At 39.3% G+C, this 19,642-nt stretch overlaps 1 protein-coding gene across 1 annotated transcript; it reads right to left on the bottom strand.

The window, feature by feature from the left end:
• Window positions 1-16,065: 16,065 nt before the first annotated feature.
• Window positions 16,066-16,561, bottom strand: LOC136987545 (FAD-linked sulfhydryl oxidase ALR-like). Its single transcript, XM_067285288.1, has 2 exons — window positions 16,451-16,561; window positions 16,066-16,419 (listed from the first exon to the last, which is right to left on the bottom strand). Exons 1-2 carry the CDS (start codon window positions 16,559-16,561, stop codon window positions 16,066-16,068), a joined length of 465 nt encoding a protein of 154 aa, XP_067141389.1.
• Window positions 16,562-19,642: the final 3,081 nt, after the last annotated feature.

A 19,642-nucleotide genomic window follows, 5' to 3' on the forward strand; every position in this document is an offset into this window, starting at 1 on the left:
GATGTCTGCAATTCGAAACGAGCCACGTCGGAGAAGATATATCGCGTGTAATTAGCGCCATCGTGGTCAGGACTTTAAATTAATATTTACGCCGTATTCGTTCGGCGCCTAGATCCGAGAAAAATTTCAAAATTCTACTTTTCCTGTCTCCCGTCCGACAGAAGGACGAGACGAAACGATTTTGTAAGAAGAACACGAAACCGCATTTGTCCGACGGATAATCGAAAGATCGTCTTATTTATCGGGTGACGACGGCGAGATGAGCTCGTGTCGGTCGGGTTTTATCGAGGAATTAAAGGATAAATCGGAGAAAATTTACCGTTTGCGGGGAATCGAATTCCGAGATTAGTATCCGGTTGCCAGGAAAGGAAATCCTTTCTTAAGTTTCGAGAAGAAAATCAACTCTCGTTTTCCAGCGGAGTGGAAAATAAACTGGAAGTAAATAAGGTACTGCACGTAGGGAAGTAGATAAAATGTCGTTCTACACGAATACTCTCATTTTACGTTAGGCAGCTTTTATCGAAGATTATGGTCTGTATAAAATTTTAACGTCAATTCTCTTCTACTGCCAACTTAAACCGTGGTTCTCCTCTCTCGCGCAATTATTTTCCAGTTATAAAAATTGGGGAAAACTCGAAACGATGGAGAAAACTAGCGGAAAATGAAGATTCGGATTTCGGGTCGAATTTCCCGGATCGCTCGCTAATCGTTTGACTTCGATACACGCAATTTATGACCGTAGAAAGGTCATTTAGTGGGAATTGACATCGATCGTTTACGTTAAACACTTACGCGTAAGAATAATGGGGACTGCGAGAAGGAATTCGTTCGGGGGAGCGATAACTCTTCGTACGTCATAAATAACGAGAATTGAAATTGCAGTCTCCTTACCTCTTACGAAATTTGAATAATTTAAAATTGTTAAATTGATTTATGCGCCAACTTAGAAACTTTGATTAATTAATTGAGATATTTGAAAATGCTCCATTATTCATTGTCGAGCGACGGAACCGGAGAGGATAAATCACTCCAACCCGTGTTTCGATTTACAAAAGATATTTTTTAAACGAAAAATATCTTTTGTAAACCGCGGTTTCTCTTTCCCACTCGTTCGTTATTTCAAATAACGACGAGATCGTTAAAAAATTAAATTGTAGAAAGTCGACCCTCCACCGAAATTTGGCATAAATACCCAACGAAAAAATTTCATTTTTGATATAACTAATAACAGTAACTCATTATCTCTACAAAAAATAAAAATCCAGCAACGAGTTGCCTAACTTTCCCAGCAACATTTGATGGCGTCATCTGCTATCACAGTTTATTTTCAAAACTTATATTTTAACTATTATAAAATGGCAAAAAGCACAATTTTGACTGTAGGGACGAGTTTTATATTAAAAAAAAAAAAAAATCGTAAATGCTAATAACGAGTAAAAGCCGACCCTACACGACCCCCTTATCTCTCCACCCTTCACCTATAATTATCAAGATTTAATAGCATCGATCCCTCTAATAAACGAGTCTTCCCGCAAAATTTTAGACATTTTCGACAAAAAGCACGGGAGTTATTAAGCTTTAAACAGGGTTAACAAAATCGTGTTTCCCTCGCACATACTAAAGCCTAGACTCCACGTTACCGGAATCCGCGACGTAATCGTAAAATTGAAAGCCAAACTGACGAAAGTTTCAGTTTTGGAACGTTCAGTCGAACAGAAACAAGACTGAAAGCAGAGTTAAAAATCATTTAACTTTTTCGTTTTCGTTCCGCGCTTCTGTCGTGCTGCAAACAATAAAAACGCAAGGATTTGTGACGCGTAGTCACGTGTAGTTTAATTGTCGTAATGGCGGAAAGTGTAGCAAAAAGGACGAGGAAACGTAGATTTGGAATTATTTATCGAAGAAGTTAGAAAATAAAGATGTCTGTACGACTAAAAATGTAAATAATTGAAAGATTATTAACAATTTCATTGTTAATAAATGCAGAGAAAGAGTGGCAAAATCGTTCACGTTTGACTCTACGACAATTACAGAACTGACCGACAGATGGCGCAATTCCACGTAACGTTCATTTCGATGCTAGTAGCGTCAAGGTAAAACGAAAACTGAACTGAAATGAAAACCCTGTATGTTTCAGTTCTGTTTCTGAGTTTCTGTTTTCGGATAATGTGGAGTCCAGGCTTAACACGCATACATACAGAAATTACCCCGATTTTTTTTTCGCATTTCTCGACGTTTCGAGATGTCCCGAGTCCAAAAATGTAAAAGATTTTTTGGGGTGATTTTTTGACCATACTTTCCTTCTGTTACGTATAACAGCCGGGAAAGTAATAACTATAAGTAATATGAATCACTTCCAAAGCTTTAATATTGGAACGCAGTTTGGATAAGAAATGTCCGAAAGAATGAATTTTCGAATGTCTTGTCGATTTTCGTCCGATTTGTTAAATAATTATTAGTGACAACTACGATGGAGAACGGAATCGAAGATAGAAAATAAAGTTTCCGATGCAACGAGTACCGGACGAGCGGTAATAGTCGAGACCGGAATGGAATTCGGATTTCTGGCCAAGCTCTTTCGCATTACATTAAGAAAATGAAAGGGTAAAGCCTGGGACAGACAGCTGCTACGATACAAGACGATAAGGATGTTATACCGAGCGGTTGCTGTATTCAAAATGACGGCGTTGGCAGTGTGTGGTAAGACGGTGGTTTTTCCCAAGGCGCTAGTTTCTTTTTACCGTTGCCGAAAGAGAAAAGGATACAAAATTTTCGTAAAGGCCAAACTAAATTCAAAGAATATTATCATTTGAAAGCGTCCTAGTCTGAGGGTATTCCTCGGTAGATACGTTCCATAAATTCAAATTTAAATATTTCTGTATTCTAAACTACACGCTTGCTCGCATACAATAATATAAAATATACAAATCTTATAAAGGCAGGAGCGCAACACACTCTTTTTGCGTCTCCCGTCGAATACGAGCAAACAAAAAAGAAAAGGAAACGAGAAAAAACAAACCACTTTTACAATACTCGCCGTTTGCCAAATAGACGCGCATTTCATACAATTAGCGACGCGTGTAGGCTACATCGTAAACATTACCGATGTTTCTGGTAAGTTGAAATTTATTTATAATTGTCTATTAACAGTATTATTACATAAGAAATCTAATTTGATAATCTAATCTAATAAATCTAAAGAAAAATATTATCTGTGACTTAATGTATAATATAATATCTCTCCGTAAACTACCAGTATAATAACTTTACGCATTGTTTACAGTTATTTAATTTATAAAAAATATCGATAAAAGAGGAGAAGAAACCTCGAACTTTCTCAATAACGGGCAGGTCGAGCTTAAAACGTTCCGTTCACTGGTCGGTGCGTTGGTTAATAGAGGTAGCTCCGCGTTTCCGCCATTAAGGGCTGGCGTCGTCGTTCGTAGGCATTTGAGAACGAGGGCGAGAAAAATGGCGGCGCCCATACCTACAGATAGTAGCCTATCCCGAAAGAGGGATACGCGGTTCTAAATTTGCATTTTTGGAGACAACGGAAGGATTCCAATTGTAAAACTTAACCGTCGAGTGGATCGTCTGGCCGACAAGTATTCGAAGTAGCCACGAAAAACTTCGAACGCCGGTTACCATTCGAAAAAACTTCGAGACAACATCTATAACGTAGCGTGAACTAACGTGCGCTTTGGTAAATTGTACATTTTCATTGATAAAACCGGACGATGGACCCCGAAACGAAACTATCCGAGCCACGCGTTGCTTTCCGCCGTAAATTACTACTGCCAGTAACCGTTTCTTGTTTTCTGACGACGCGCACTTCGGCCGCAATATATAAATGCTAAACGTGTGCCGAGTGCGCGGAGTGTAGGCGAAGGAATAATGAAACGCACCCGTTATCGGAAACGGGTCACCGCGTTACCGCAGCGTCAAATTTCGACGCCCGGTAACGTGGGAAATATTTGATGTTTTTGAGATTTTGATATACCCTGCACTTCGGATCCTCTCGTCGCAGTGCCGTTGACTTTTTCGGCAACGAATCCGAATTTCATTTTGTTTCCGGGCACGGAGTGGGTCAGAATAAGGCCAACGTAATCTTTTGTGTATAGAGAGACACGCATTTTGTTATAATTACAACACATAACATCGAATAGTTTGCCAGTCGGCTGGGTGACGTTACCACTTTATAAAGTTGTCGGTTCCGGGTTAAACGACTTCCTCATTTATTTAGCCAATAGAAAAGCGCGATACCAACCCAAGGAATTGTCAGTGGAGTTGTTTAGTAATATGGCGGAGAAGCTAGTAACGGCCGGGCAGCTCGAACTGACAATTAATTTTTTGGACCAATGTAAAAATATGATATCGAAAGAGAAGTAAAATTATGGGAGGATTTCAAGATTTTACCCAACGGGTCCTCTAAAACCGCAGAAAAAATAAAGAAAAGTACAGTTTGGCTATATTTGTTTCTTTTAAATAATAAGTAAATAATACAATCGGCAGTTTTAATAACGAATTAGTTTATTAAAAAAATTTCGTACGGTTTTTTATATTATGTCTGTAGTATATTGGTCACAGTACTGTACTGTACTGTACATATTTCTATGTGATGTAGATCAATAAAAATATAGCTCGTTAGAACATTATATTGCTAGTTAATATTAAACTAATGAGTTTTCGAGGTTTGTACATACAGCGTAGAATCTTAAATTTTGAAATATTTAATACCGAACTAGGAAAAAACTGAATCATAAAAACCTCTTGTAATGTGCAATTAAATCTTTGGTAAGCATACTTTAAAATTAATTTTAAAAGTTATATTTAAAATGTGTTGGTATCGAATGAAAATATAACACGTCTGTCGATAGTCTACAACCAAATGATTTACTTTATGAAAGTACAGTAGAGCGTCGATAAGCGGAACGTCGGTAAGTGGAATGGCCGGAAAGTGGAACGATTTTCAGTCGGACTGTGTCGTGCTGAATCGAATGTTTTTGATACTAAATTTACTTCTAAAGTATAATTTTCATGTTTTTTATATTCTTTAATATATTTATTTTGTTTGTACAAAATGCAGAAATAATTTTTAACGATACGATAGCCTCGATGATTATTATAAAAATTTTCGTTAGGCTTAAAATCGACGAAAATTCAACACGAAGCGACACGCAACGGAGAAAAATTCAGCAGGAAGCGATACGCAACGGAGAAAAATTTGAACATCGGACAGGTTAATGTATTTTTTCGTACAAAGTCGGAAACTGGAACAAATCATTAACTGGAAGGACCCCAGTCCCCAATTGGTTCCACTTATCGACGCTCTACTGTACTTCGTAGAAACGAAAGTCTCTCACCACCCGGCGCCCATGGTAGACCCGGCCGAACCCATAATGGGTTGGCTAAAGCGGGCCTTCTTAGTGCCCACAGGCCGGAAAGAGTTTAAAGAAACTACACGGAGAGTAGGTGAGAAAAGTCGAATGTAACGGATAATCACGTGACACTCGGAAAGTAATTTCTCGCACTGCGGACTTAGCTACGACGAGAAGTTCTAGCGATACGACGACATACCTATCCCGTCGGGCATCACGAGTCGTATCTCTCGAGGCAGACTAGAGACCCGGGTTCGAACAAACTCGAAGGTTCGATTACGCGGTGGCCGGAAACGACGGGGGCACTTTTAAATGTAAGTCTGTAATTTTCTACACGAAAGGCGCGACACGGACTGAAATGGTGAAAGCTAAGCCAAGTTGTCGGCAGAATATTAAACCGACGTCTGCGCCAACCTTTTTAATGTACATTAATTATTAGTTACGGGATCGAGCGGTAGGGAACGCGATTTTACCGTCGGTCACGGTCTACGGGTGGAAGACTGCGACTCGGTTATAAGGGACAAACGTAGTGGAAGAAATAGGAAAAAAATGGCAGCGGTGGGAGGAGAAAAGGGCGTAGAAAGACGTGTACTAATGAGCGGTTATTGCGATACTCCCGGAAACGACGACAGTAATCCCGTTTGAGAAACGGGATTTTCTTAATCCTCTTTCTGTCAATTTAATTCGGGAATTTTCGACTTCCTTTATTCTAAATTTAACTCCGAACAACTAATTTCTCCGCTTTAATGCTTGGCTAATAGGAAAGGCTACTGGTCGAAAACCAGAGAATCTCTCTCTCCGTTTAGCATCTTTTACTTTCCTTTTGGTTTTATGCGTTTCTATCATATTAAATTCGGAAATATTTTCGTGCTAATAATTTAACTCTAGAAATTACTAAATTATTTTTTAAAAGTGTATTTTTGTCTGTGTTTATCGTCGAATCGTCGGACAATTTTTACAAAAACTAATGACCTAATATTACTCGGATACGCTAGAAAATTAGTTTTGAAATGTGTACGAAATTCGGTCAGGAAATGCCGAAATGGCTTCTGAAAGGTTGAGAAATATATATTTATATATCGTCTGCTTCGGAAGACGGGAGATTGGCCGGAATCGTCCAAGTAACCACGCGTAACCGCTTTCGTCCGTCTCTCCCGGTTACGACGTAGACAGAAGACGTAATCCATCGGCTAGGTAATAACGTAAGCGACGCGTATACGGATTGTCGTCATTTACATTATAATTAGAAAGTTAATTTAAAACGATTTAAACGACGACACGGTAATTTTATACACGAATAATTTACATAGGTAAAAATTTGGGGCATAGAAGCGTGGCAAAAAATCCGAAAGTAAATCGTAAACGAGCGGGACCGAGTTTATTTTCGCCAATTATTTCGCGCCGGGCGTTAATGGTATATTTTTGCAGAAGATAAGTTTGGGAAGAAGAGGGAAGAATTTCAATACTCGGAGAAGAAGGTGGAGTCTAATTTCGAGATAACTCGTTGCCGGCAGCGAAAGTATTTTTTTCCAATTTTTCGTTTTTTTCAACCTCCGAGGATTTCATCAATTCCGGCGATCATCTCCTTCTTCCAGATAATAAAAAACTTTTTCTTTTTATATCCGGTGCAACTTTCAATTTCTGGGAGCGTCCCCACGCAACTCGGCTCGTTTGTCCACCTCCCATTCAATACTTCGTTACGTCACCGTGACGAAAATAAACTCTTTCCATCGAAGACGGCCGGATCGCTTTCTCTTCTCGTAGCAGTGGCCAAACAATACCTGGCAACCCGTATTATTTCCTTTTACATTCCGCACTTTTATTTCTTAAATACTCTAATCATTAAATCATTAACGGGGCGGGCATTCGAATTTCGTCCCTACGTCTTTTTTTTCATTATTAAAACGTATTCGTACGCATTTATTAAAAACACGTTTTATTTATTTTTTCTTTCGAAAACAAATTTAATTCAATTAGAAACTTATTCGACTCGTCGCCAGATGGTGCCACCTCTTTACTACCCTTTAACTAGGCGTTTACCGAAATGTCGCGTTAATATAATTAGAAGATGGATTTTAATCGGGTTTTTACGCGTTACGATCGAATTATAAGCCACTTTAAGGCAGGGACAAACGTTTCTTTCGTTTCCTCGCCTAAATAACAATAGCGATCGTCTTCCCCCAGCCAATTCCCACGTTCCGAGTTACTTTCGGTATTAGTAACGAATAATTTAACTTAAAAATAAATAAGGGCTTGGGGTCAACGATAAACTTCGGCGGAAACAATATAGGTAAGAGGAAAGAATAATTCGAATGCCGTTTCGCCGCCCTTCCGCCGGGAATTTTCGCCCTCTTCCTTAATGAATTCGGAAATTTGTAAACATATTTATTTACCGGGTTAAGAGGAATTTCGAGTAGATTTGGTACAAGCGATTGGCGTAGCCCAGGCGATTAAGTTTGAATTACCCTATAAAAAGGGATAATAATGATAGATGTGGGATAGGAAGCAAATGTTGATCTTTTCCAGACGTTTCTTGACAAATGTCAGTTATTAAATTCCCTTATAACGCTGTAGTCGAGTCGTAATTTCCAGTTATGTATCATCACTATACCATTACGCTTCTATTTACTCGACGTTTCCGGTAAAAATTCGCCATTACGCCTAACAAACGAGATAATTAAATTACATTACCGAGAAGAATAGAAGTAGACTGTTTTTCTTTTCCTTATCGTTTCTCCTATTTATTTTCCATTTCGTAACGCGACGGAGTATAAATCGGGTAAACAAATCCGCCTTTCCATAGAAAAATGTACAAAATACATCTGTTAAAAGAGGAAGAAGTAAATACTTCTGCGGCGTCGACCGATTAAAAACAAAGCTTCGTTTTGTAATATTTCGCTTCGGTCCACGCCGTCGGCGCCTTCTTTCCCCTAAATACTCACGGGATTAATTTACGTCGGAGGAGGCGCTGTCATTATAGAAATTTGCGCGCAGACATTTTGAAGGTAAATGCCAAGGGCAAATACTGCCGAATTTATGCACTTAATAACCACCGGAGAGGAGGGAACTACGTTTACGGTATCGGGGGCCAAGAATTTCGTCGGCGGGTCGATAATTTTGGAAAAGTTTTTTCGGATGCAAACACTTTTACCGACAGAAAGGAAGATACAAGAAAATGCTTTCCGTGCCCAGCCCAGACATCCGACGAAAGAATCGCTTCTCCCGGAAACGAGAAAACGTGTTGGTCAGAATAGAAATTCCCACGGAAGGGACGAAAGAAATTCGCATTTCTCGCCAACTTTCGACTATTTCCACAGAATTGACGACCGGCGGGTGGTCGTACCACGTGACGCGTCCCGTTTACTACGTCTTATGATGGATGAGAGAACGATCTGGCGGCGGTACCTTTTTCTTTTCGCCGCGCGTAGGCTATAAATTTTCCGCTTTCTAGCGCGGACGGGCGTCGGAAACGGTCGTATAAGGAAGAGATTGGGGTCAACCGGGGCCCGGAGCGCAAAAAACCACAGCCGACGCGAAAGGAAATAAAGTGGCGCGCTTCTTCCCCAGATAAACAAATATCGGAATTGCGCCCGAGACGTCGGAGAGAACGGTCCGACCAAAATTTATTTCCCCACTCTCCCCTCCACCCGTGCAATTTTCTTGGGATTTTTTCCCGCTCGGCTGGAGTACGAAAATTCTCCGGCAGCGCTCCTACGCGATGTTTCCAGAGTTAGCCTAAGCGGACGATTTCTTCTTAAGCCACGGGTAGACGTCTCTCGGTGGTGGAATTCTTCCATCTTATTATTTTTCTCGGCTTCTAAAAGCATTACGAAACTCTCCGCCGGAGACATCGTCCTTAATGGAGAATCTGCCTCCGAGACCGTATCGAAGGTAAAGTACCAGCGTAATATTTAGAAGAATCGTAAAGAGTTTCGATTAACAAATATTATCCGTCTTTAATTATTGCGCTAACTGTTAACATTTATTTAGATAATTTTGTTTTCTTCACAGAAAATATTAACGGAGACTCCTTTACGCGGCCCTCCATTTACGTCAGGGTAAAGATAAGATGCGGGCGGAGAAAGGAGAGTGGCGTAGCCACGCGCCACCGTCCGGCTTCTACGCCTTCGAAACCAATTACGATAAACGAAAGAGAAGTTTAAAAATAAATAGTGTACGGTATTTGTTATTGTAATTTTAAAATTACTCAAATTAAGGTGAACAAAAACACTCTTAGTAAACTTCCGTCGACGTTTATTGCCGTCGATTAGCGGAGCTTTTCTTTTTCTTCGTTCCGGACGTATCCGAGCGATTATTTTAAGTCTCTTGCGAGAAACCGGCATTACGGCTAACCAGACGCTCCCGGCTGGTTGTAAGGTAGAAAGTAGACGGAAAGGTGGGCGATCTCCCAACGTCCACCTTCGACCGAAAGTCGAAGTCTTCCCTCCTTCCGAATTACCGCGAGAAAATTTTGTATTTGGATAAGATACGGTTTGTCGTCCCGGAACGCCTAGCGACTTTACGTAAATGGAAAGAATACATTGCCAGCTCCGTTTCCAACGGGCGAATAATTACCGATTCCGTAATAATAATATCCTACAATACGACCGTAAAAACACTAAAATTGGCCGGGTAGAACGGATGATTGGCGCTTAAAAGGGGTAAGTCGGACGGTTTACGGGTTACCTTTAAAACGACGTATGATATTTCCGATCCTACCGCCTAACGGGAACGGATCGTCGGAGTCGAGTTTCTACCGCTCGGCCATTTTAATGGATAATCTCGTATTCGTTCGTACCGATTGAACCGGAGGGAGAAATTTAGAACATTTTTACACCCGACAGTTTTAATTCCTAAGTGTTTTCCCGGAAGATTAACTCGTTTGTCTTATTAAGAGGGGAGTAAGGATAACGAAAGCGCGACGGTAGACGTTTTTAAAGGTGGAAAAACAAAACGGTTTACCGGGTAACGTGAAAAACGATTTATTATTTCTGCCCGAGTCCCCAAAAATATACAACTTATTTTTCCGGATAGGAAATAAAAAATGATGGAAACGGGAAAGGGGACGGGTGGGGAACGCATTAAGAGTTTGCAAGGCGCGGGATATCTATTTCCGTGGCTATTATAGATAGAAAGGAGCTTTTTAGTGGGGAAGGGAAAGTGGTAAGGACGGCGGGAAGTAAGAGGCAAAGGGGTCCGTCTCCGTGATGGATATTTTGCCGGGAGATGGATGGCCGCGGCACGATAAATGGCGGCCGGTTTACATTCGTACGGGGGCGGAAAAGCCGGTCCGACCGAGATTACTTTGTATTCAACAAGTAAAAAAAAAGCCGAGTCTGTTTCCGACGGGATATTTATGGTCGATTCGCCTAATAAAGAAAGCATCTCGCCCGCCCCCTCCTAGGAATATAAATGGTCCGAAGACTTTTTCCTCGGTAGGATTTTCTATTTAAATTGGATGCCTTCTGTTGCGTCTGGCTCTGGACTCGGAAAATATCTGTCTTCCGCTATTCTCCTCCCACCGCCGGACTCGGCCTTATCGGCCCGTACTCTTCCACTTCTATTCAAACGTCTTTCTTACCTTCTTTCCGTCACGTCTTATTTACGATTTCAAGATTACCTACGAATTAATTACCGCTCTTTCTACTTAATCCTCGTATTTCCGTTAATCTTTTTTCTTATTTATTTCGCATCGCCGGTATATAATTCCATGGATACGGTATTGTCTACGCCCAAAGTATCGAGACGGGAAAGAATCGTTTCGGAGCAAATTTTTAATTTAAAATTGTATTTAATTAATAAAATATTGTTAAATTTAACAAGTTTTGCCTATTTCCGGCCACGGTCGGTCGATAAGGAATAAATTGGCATCCGGAGAGAATTTGTAGCCGAAGAAAGAAGAGAATCCTTAGCGGTAATTAAAAAGTGCGAGGTGCGCCGGAGACTTGTTGGAGGTAAAAAGGGATTTCTCCGGGGAGAAGCCGGTCTTTGTTCTAAGATGGAAATTATTCGGTGGAGGATTTGGTCGGGTGGACGGAAGGATGCCAAACGCCATTGACGAGGCTGCGGCTCTAGCCGGGATGCGGCAATTGGCCGACGAGAGATTCCGCGGGTGATTGATGTGGTAATATCTAGAATTAGATCCCAGAAAAGGGTTTTGCCTCCGGAAGTGTTACTACTTTCCGGCAAAAATATTTCCAGTTTCGGGATATACTTTGTCCGGAATCTTCGAAAAATGTAAAATTCCGTCGGAGGAATAAAAATGCGTATAGATTTTCCATTTGTTATTTTAATTTATTTTCTAACCCAATACTTAGAAAAATGAAAATTCCCCGGTAAATTAGACGTTCATTAACGTTTCGCAGTTTATTGTCGGAGGCGCTCCGACGTAAATTTTAACGACTAATTGCCACTAATTAAATGTCAAATCGGAGAAATTCATTTGACATTTATAAAAAGAAAAATCCCATTCCGAAATTTAATTCTTTAAAAACGAAAGATGCCTTTCCGCTATTTTACTTTTAATGTCCGAGCGCAATCATTTTTTCCCAACAACTAAAATTGTTAATAAATAATGTCGGTCGCATCCGATATTTTGTCGTCAAAATATATATCTGGAAGTTTCCTCTTATAAATCAAATCCTTTTTATAAGAAAATACCTTTAAAAAATTCATAAAATGCTTCCCGTTTTTCACAAATATAATACAGAAAATACAATATTTAAATGTTCATACGGTAATGTATTAAGGCGGATTCGCCATCTTCGGACAATCTACAATAACTGCATTTTCAAACATTCGATCGCTAACCCCCGAATTTTCCGTTTCGTCCGCGAAAATTCGCTAAAAATTAACGAATATTAATTATTCGAAAATCGATCGAAAGTAGTCGGCATCGATCGAGTGTCGAAAGATCGATCGATAAACGTACCGTTCCGTTTCGATCTATTTTTGTTTCTAACAATGTATCGTAATTATTATTTTATCGACAGCATTTAAATCTTCCCGAGCAACGTTCTTTTTACAATTTAAATAAATATAAATAAATAAATATATATATATATATAAAGTATTCAAAAACGAAAGCTTTGATTTCGGATCAAATTATATGAATTTAACGAGAGGATAGGTAGGAGATTTCCAAATCTTTCCTCCATTTTAGCAGGGAATTTTACATTAGATCTTTTCCTTATTTATTATACAAAAATATGTTAAAGATAAAAAGAACGAAACCCCGGCTTAGAAATTACGAGAAAAGCGAATTTCAAAATATAAAGGACGATTACTAGTTTAGAAAACGTGAAAAATATATGAGATTAAAGCGGTAAACGTAACGAAATGTCGAGATTATTATTCCTTTAGATATAAAACGTATTTTTACACACGCGACGAATAAAAATATCGAGTCGTCGATCGATCCACTCGGTTGCTATAGAAAAAAGAAAGTGGAAGACACGAATAAAAAAATACGAGGTAATTTAAAATTAACCGAAACACTTCTTGGAAAATGAGTATAAAGAAATTCAAAATCGATATATTTTGGAACAGAATAAATTATGTGTTTATATTATTTTAATCACCCCTATAAATTCTAAAGTTAATTTATCCGTAAATAAAAAAAGAGTACGCGATTAGAAATTTACGGATGCACCTTTATTTCTCTTCTCCTAACGAATTAATTAAATTTTTCTTCCTCGTTTCTAATATTTTTTTAAATTTTACATAAATATTTTTTAGTTCTATTAAAACCTGGTAAAAATATTTTTCAAACCGTTAGCTCATTTTTTATACGAATTTTTTCTCGTCATTTTTATGTAAAAATTGCAGGAAAGCGGAAGAATATTTTCGAGAAACGGTCTTTGTGACTAAAGTAAATCTTCGAATCTCTTCATCCAAATGAGTGTTCGAGATCCTATCCTAGGAGTAGGATTTAAAGTTTGTGTAGAAAATCGCCCGTCGTAACACGTCTATCACTCCCGGGGTCTTTATCTTTGTTTACATTTTAGTTTTTTCCCAAGGATTCGCATAATTATTCTTTCGACTAAGCCAACTCCTTTAAGCTTTCCGTAATTTTTTGCAACCGTTTGCTTTCGTGGTCGAATAATGTATCTATTATTATAGTTAATCTAGAGAATTTTTAAAAAATCACTGGGAAATTCAATAATTAAAGAATTTGCAGTCAAAAGTTTTCAAAAGTAGTTTAATTTAGAAGCTCTCTAATCAATTAATGGAATCCCGAGATGGGATTTCTACCAGCCAGAAGAAAGTGGAACCGATATAAATCTCTCAATTATTTTAAATAAAAGAAGGATTTATTAGAAAATCTTTCTAACAAATCCCGGTTCTGTTCGGACGTAACGTACGGTACATTTAATAGAAGTCGTCATTTTCTGTATCTCCTAGAAAGACCGTTGGCGGAAGAAACTCTCGGCATCTTCTCCTCTCGCTTTCTTATAAATGGCGGCCATTTAGTAAGATATTTGCATAAACCCCAGATATCCGCCGGGTTCGTTAACGTCTAAAAATTTAATATTTATCAGAAAAAGCTTTGCCGTAAAAACGGAACAAAAAGTAGATTTACTTTTCCCTCGGGAACCAACGAAATTCGCGGCGAATTTACTATAAATACATTTTGCGCCTTTTAAAATTCTGCAAAAATATTCTTAAAACCATTTTCCGCGTTGTTTCCAATCGATTAATTTAAAAATCGACGAATATCGAGAAGGTAAATAAATGATCGCATTTATTTCAGTAAATATTTTGGAAATTTTATTCCTTTCGAACGTAGGAAAACTCTATTCGAATTGCGAGAAAATGTGAAATTTTGGGTTTATAATTCGAATTTTTGAATTTATTTATGGTGGAAAAAAGGGAAAAAATTGTTGGAAACTAAAAAGAAAAGCCGGAACTTTGTTTGGAAATGTTATATTGATTTATACCTCGGACATTTCTTTCTTTTTTGCCCAACTTTAAAACAAGAACTGTCATCCGAGTAGACATCGATGATTACGGAAAAAAATTCGTTTCTAAAAATAAACTTTCCATATATATTTATATATATAATTTTAATTCCGAAGAAAGTTATATCAGTTATAACCGGAAGAAAATAGAAAATTCGTATGTTTTTACTCGGAACGACGACATAAAATTGAAGAAACGAAAATAAATTACAAGAAAATCAAAAGTAATATTTAAAAAAAAATGTTGGAGGTTACTTTTTAAATTAAATATAAAAGAAATACTTTCCGTATAAAGATACGTAACGGGGTTTTCGGATTATATAAATTTTCGGGTTATTTAGGTCGGCTCCGAATTTCAAACGAAACACGATTACGACCGTTCCCACCCAATCGGCGGTTAACGAGGATCCGAAGAAGGAAAAATTTTAACGGGCAGATCATTGGATTCGTACCGTGCCGGCCCCGTTTGGGTTTTCGATATTCTCCGGACATCGTTGGGCGCGGATGGTAGAAAAGAAATGGTGGTTAGGCCAGATCCCGGACGAGCCAAAGACGAGTAATTTCCACCGGTGAATATTTTAAATCGTTTCTATCGTTTACATTTCCGGCTGATAATTTAATAAATACTGTCGGACGTCGGGTCGATTGGACGGACGTGGTCGAGAATAATTGAAAATCTTGCGCTATTTTTGGGAAGCGAAATTAGTCGGGGAGAATGACAAAGCGTTATCGAATCGTAATTCGATATCCGGATCTTAAAAGATTTAATGCGGACGGAAATATCCCCGACGACGGAGCCGGCAATCATTAGAACCGTCCATTTCGAAATTCCATTATTCGGATTGCCACCTCGAACCAAAAAACAGGATTATAATTTTAGACCGGTTTATTTTTAATTGTACTTTCTTTCTTTACCTCCGGATCTATTTTGGGTCCGGCAGGAAATAATGGAATAAAGAATCGGAAGGAAAACGTAGTCGAACGAGAAATATTTTATTGTTTTTCAATAAATAAAATCTACATGCTTTATACTCCAACGAATAGAAATAAAATTTTGACGGAGGAAAAAGTGCCGCGGGAACAACATCCGCCCGAGTTTGCCGACCAAAGTGCCAAAAGTATCGGCCCGAATAATATTTTTCTCTCTCGGGATTGTAATTCGGAGAAATTCTTACAAATTTAACGAAATTGCTAGGATCTCGGCGGAGTTCGTTCCGGCCCGGTCTCGTTCTCTAAACCAGATTTTACCTTTGGCGCCCATCGATTTATATAAAATCCAAACGGTAAACGCTTATTGGGTTGTTAATTGGGTTATCGGACGAAAGATTTTTAAATTCTATATAGCCTGGTGTAGGATTTTCGAACATGCCAACATCTTTTTTGCGCGTTCGTAACGGAATTACCGGATGCCTGTTTTTGAATTCAAAAATTCTGTTCTCCTTAGAACATTCTGCACGTTCGTTTTTTAAAATAATTCGTTTCACCTGAAGACGACGAAAGTGCTTGTGATAATAAAAAAGAAATAGTTTAACGCCGAAGTCAGTGAAGTTTCTCTACCAGAACCCAGTTAAAACTTGGCGTGAGTTACCAAATTTATTTTACTTGAAAGTCAATGTTTTATATACAACGTAACTAACATCAAATATATAAACTCTGTTTTTATAAAGTTTAGAAACATTTTAAAAATATATTAATTATTTTGTTAGAGTCTAATCTCTGTAACAGCTCTAGTCGGAACGTCGACTGGGATACTGGTTGCAAGAACCGTCCTTCCAGCCGCACAGCCATCTCTCCAGCACCCTGCTGCAGTCGAATTCGGGCTTGTTCAACTTGCGATTCACTTCGTTGTGTCTTTCGCAAAACCAGTTCGACAGTAAATTTCTACTCGTCGTGTTAGGCGGATTTGACTTAATACTCTCTCGGAAATCCGTGGCGCAGACTTCGCAGGGATAAAATTTCGAACATTTATCGATGAATTCTTTCATGTCGTCCTGTTCTTTTACGGTCGGTTTTTCGGGATAGTAGGCTGCCGTGGTGTGGAGGAAAGACCCAGTGTAATAACCTAGTCTGTTCGAATCCAACGGACACCGTCTTCTTTTCGGCAGCTTCGACATTCATCCCTTGCTTCTTGGGCCAAGTTTTAAAATCGGTGCACGCTCTACAATTCTTCTCCGAATCAACCGCAGCAATCAATAGTGGTCTATTTGTCAGTTTGGATGCCATGCACCCAATCCCTTCTTTGCATGGGAAAAAATCCCATCTTAAGTCCTATGAATGATAAGAACATTACAAAATTGTATATAGTCTCAAAATAAAATATCTAGTTAAAATCCTCAAAGTCACTGAGCATCATTGAAAAGTGCATGGTGAAACTGTTTGAGAGTCAAAAGAGATTCCTTTGTTATTAATAATAACTAATGTAATCATTTATGTAGGATTATTTTAAAAAATGTATAATTTTCTTCATTTACAGAATATATAAAAATACTTAATTTGATATTATCTTAAGCATATTTCTGTTTAATGCATTAAACTGGTTATTTAATCTCATCTTGCAAATAATATAATAAAAACCCATTAAACTTAAAAGCTTATAAGACGTCAGTGAACATATGAAATAAAATGAAACTGATATCCTACTGAATTATTTAAAACAAGACACTAGCTTTATATTTTTAACAGATTACATGAGGCAATGAAAGGTTAAAAAGTAATTCTGTAAAGCTATGATTTGTTTTCAGGTATTCTGGATGAATGCTATAATTTTTCAACAGGAGGAAAAATATTCTTCTAAAAGTGCTTTTCACAATAATCAATTAAGTTCTTAGCACAGTGTTTTGCTATTGAGTGATAATGTAAACCTTACACTTACAGATTTAAAGACAATTTTTGTATAAGTTTGCTATTACAACTTAGATATAGGAGCAATAAGTTTTGGCTCTATGGAGGACTTATCACACATTAATGATGATGTCAGAGTAAAACTATAACTCACAGTACAGCATCAACAGCACAGATGACCTTATAAACAAACTACAACAATTAAACATCCATAACAACATTAAATTTGCTTCCCTGGACATAAAAAAACATGTACTCTTCAATCACACACAACAATATGTTAGAATCAGTCCATTCAAATGACTGCCCAAAACAGCTAACTGAAATAATCTAATAACTTTTTCAAATCCAAAGGTAGTTACTATAAACAAACAGCAGGGATCCCCATTGGTAGCTGTACAGGGCCAAAGCTAGTTGAAATCAACATAGCCTGGTGTAAACAAAGGAGAGAAATTCCGGCTCCGGTAGTAAACATTCCGTACGGCCAGGAAATTCGGACGGAATTATTAACCGTACAGAGGTCATTTCGTGTTTTCGTCGTTACGCAGGGAATAAGAGAAGGCGGCCGTCGTGGGCCCGGATGGTCTTTGACCGCGGACACGGAACGGGAGCCACTCCGGAGTGGCACCGACGCGGCCAGGCCGGTTAAGGATCGACTTTTATCGGATCTTCTCTATTCGGAAACGATGGCAATTTTCTCTTACACATAAATATCCGCCGATGCACTCCTCTGGCCTTCGGACTCGTCTTTCTCTTCGGCTCGGGAGGATAGCAATAAGGAAGAAAGGAGCCTCTCCCAATACCCCGAAAAACAATTAGTAATAAATTAATCGAGCAGCCATTCTCTTTCCCGGCCTTTACGTATAACACGGGAAAAGCATGGCCTCGGTCGAGAAATGACCCGGAGATTTTTATATTTTTCGGGACCCTGCCACGTCGAGAAGTGCAAAAAAAAAAAAAACAGATTTTTTCCTGTACAGTACTTATGGATGTTGTGTGTGGGAACACGATTTTCTTCGTGCGTTTCGAAGATCGATAACTCCCGCGCTTTTTGTCGGAAATTTTTGAAATTTTGCGGGAAGGTTTGAATATTAGGGGAATCCGCGCCATTAAATTTCCGTGGTTAAGGACGGAGGGGACGGGAGGTGTAGGTGGTCATCCGTCGTGTCTGGCGCGGGGTGGGACTCAACGAAGCTTTTTTACCGGTTTTTAGCATTTACAATCTTTCTATAATATTCGTCTCTACCCTGAAAAATAAGATTTTAATTAATAATATAAAAAGTTTCTAAAAGATACCGCAACGGATAGCGCCACGCGCTATTTTAAATTCACCGGCCGGAAAAGTTAGGCAACCGGATTTTTTTAAAACGGTTTCGAAATTATAATTCGATCTCTTCTGGCAACTGTTTTCGAAAGATAGATTTTTCAGGAAATCGGACGACGACAAAGGCAGTGGCGGAGACGACCCGGGCATTCTGTATACCGGGGAGGGGTATAACGTCAGGTGGCAGATATACCGCCACTTCCGCAACGCTTCGGGCGCGACCTTTCGACCAGAAATAGAAAGGAACGGAGGTGGAACGGAAATAGAAAGGAACGGGAGGAAAAATGGGCGTACGGCCGACGAAGTGGGCCTACGAGACAGTCGTTTTCGGCAGGACGGACCAACGGTCGAAACAGAGGAGTTATTAGCGAGGATGCGGCCGAAGTTTTCATCCCTAAAACGTCAGCATCAAACGTCTAGCGCCGCTACTTGTAAGCGGCGTTCGACGTTCGACGTCGACGTTTTAGAGACGTAAACTTCGGCCGCATCCTCGCTAATACCGAAAGGTAAATTATGCCGGGCGATTAAAAGAAGAAAGTCGTCCCGGTGGTCCCGGAGGACCCGGCTGCCGGGAATCGAAGTAATTAAAACACCTCGATAAGGTCGAGAGATAAGAACAAACCGGGCAATCCGATGGAAAAATCCCGCTAAACCGATTAAAGTAACCGACTTCGCACGTCGGAGAGATTTTTTCTTCGTTTTGATTGATTAGTTATTTCATTGATCTCGTCATTTCTCATTTCTTTTGGCTTCCCCCGTCCACGCTCCTCCCTCCTTCCTTTTTTTCTCCCGTAAATATTTTTCCCCAAGTCGCCGGGATTATTTCGTTTTAAAGCGTTAACCCCAGACCCCAATCTTACGTTTGACCTAATTGTTGGTCTCGGGAGGGAAATCCCGTTAGAATCTTCTACGGCGTAGCGGCGTTATATGGGAGACCCGCGTAGTTTGACCCCTTCCGGTTTTCCCTCTCGCGCGTAAAGGGAAAGAATGCAATCTCCTACCGCCGGTTGACCCGGAAGCTTACGTTCTAGACCGATTTCGGTACCGTTTCGGGAGAACCGGTTCCTGACGGTTTACGCGGAATCGGACGTTATAAACTAACGAACGACGTGGCGGCGGCTTATTCTCACCTCCCGACG

This window comes from Centruroides vittatus, unplaced genomic scaffold (genome assembly GCF_030686945.1).
Source record: "Centruroides vittatus isolate TY-2023 unplaced genomic scaffold, ASM3068694v2 scaffold_2520, whole genome shotgun sequence".
NCBI lineage: Eukaryota > Metazoa > Arthropoda > Arachnida > Scorpiones > Buthidae > Centruroides > Centruroides vittatus.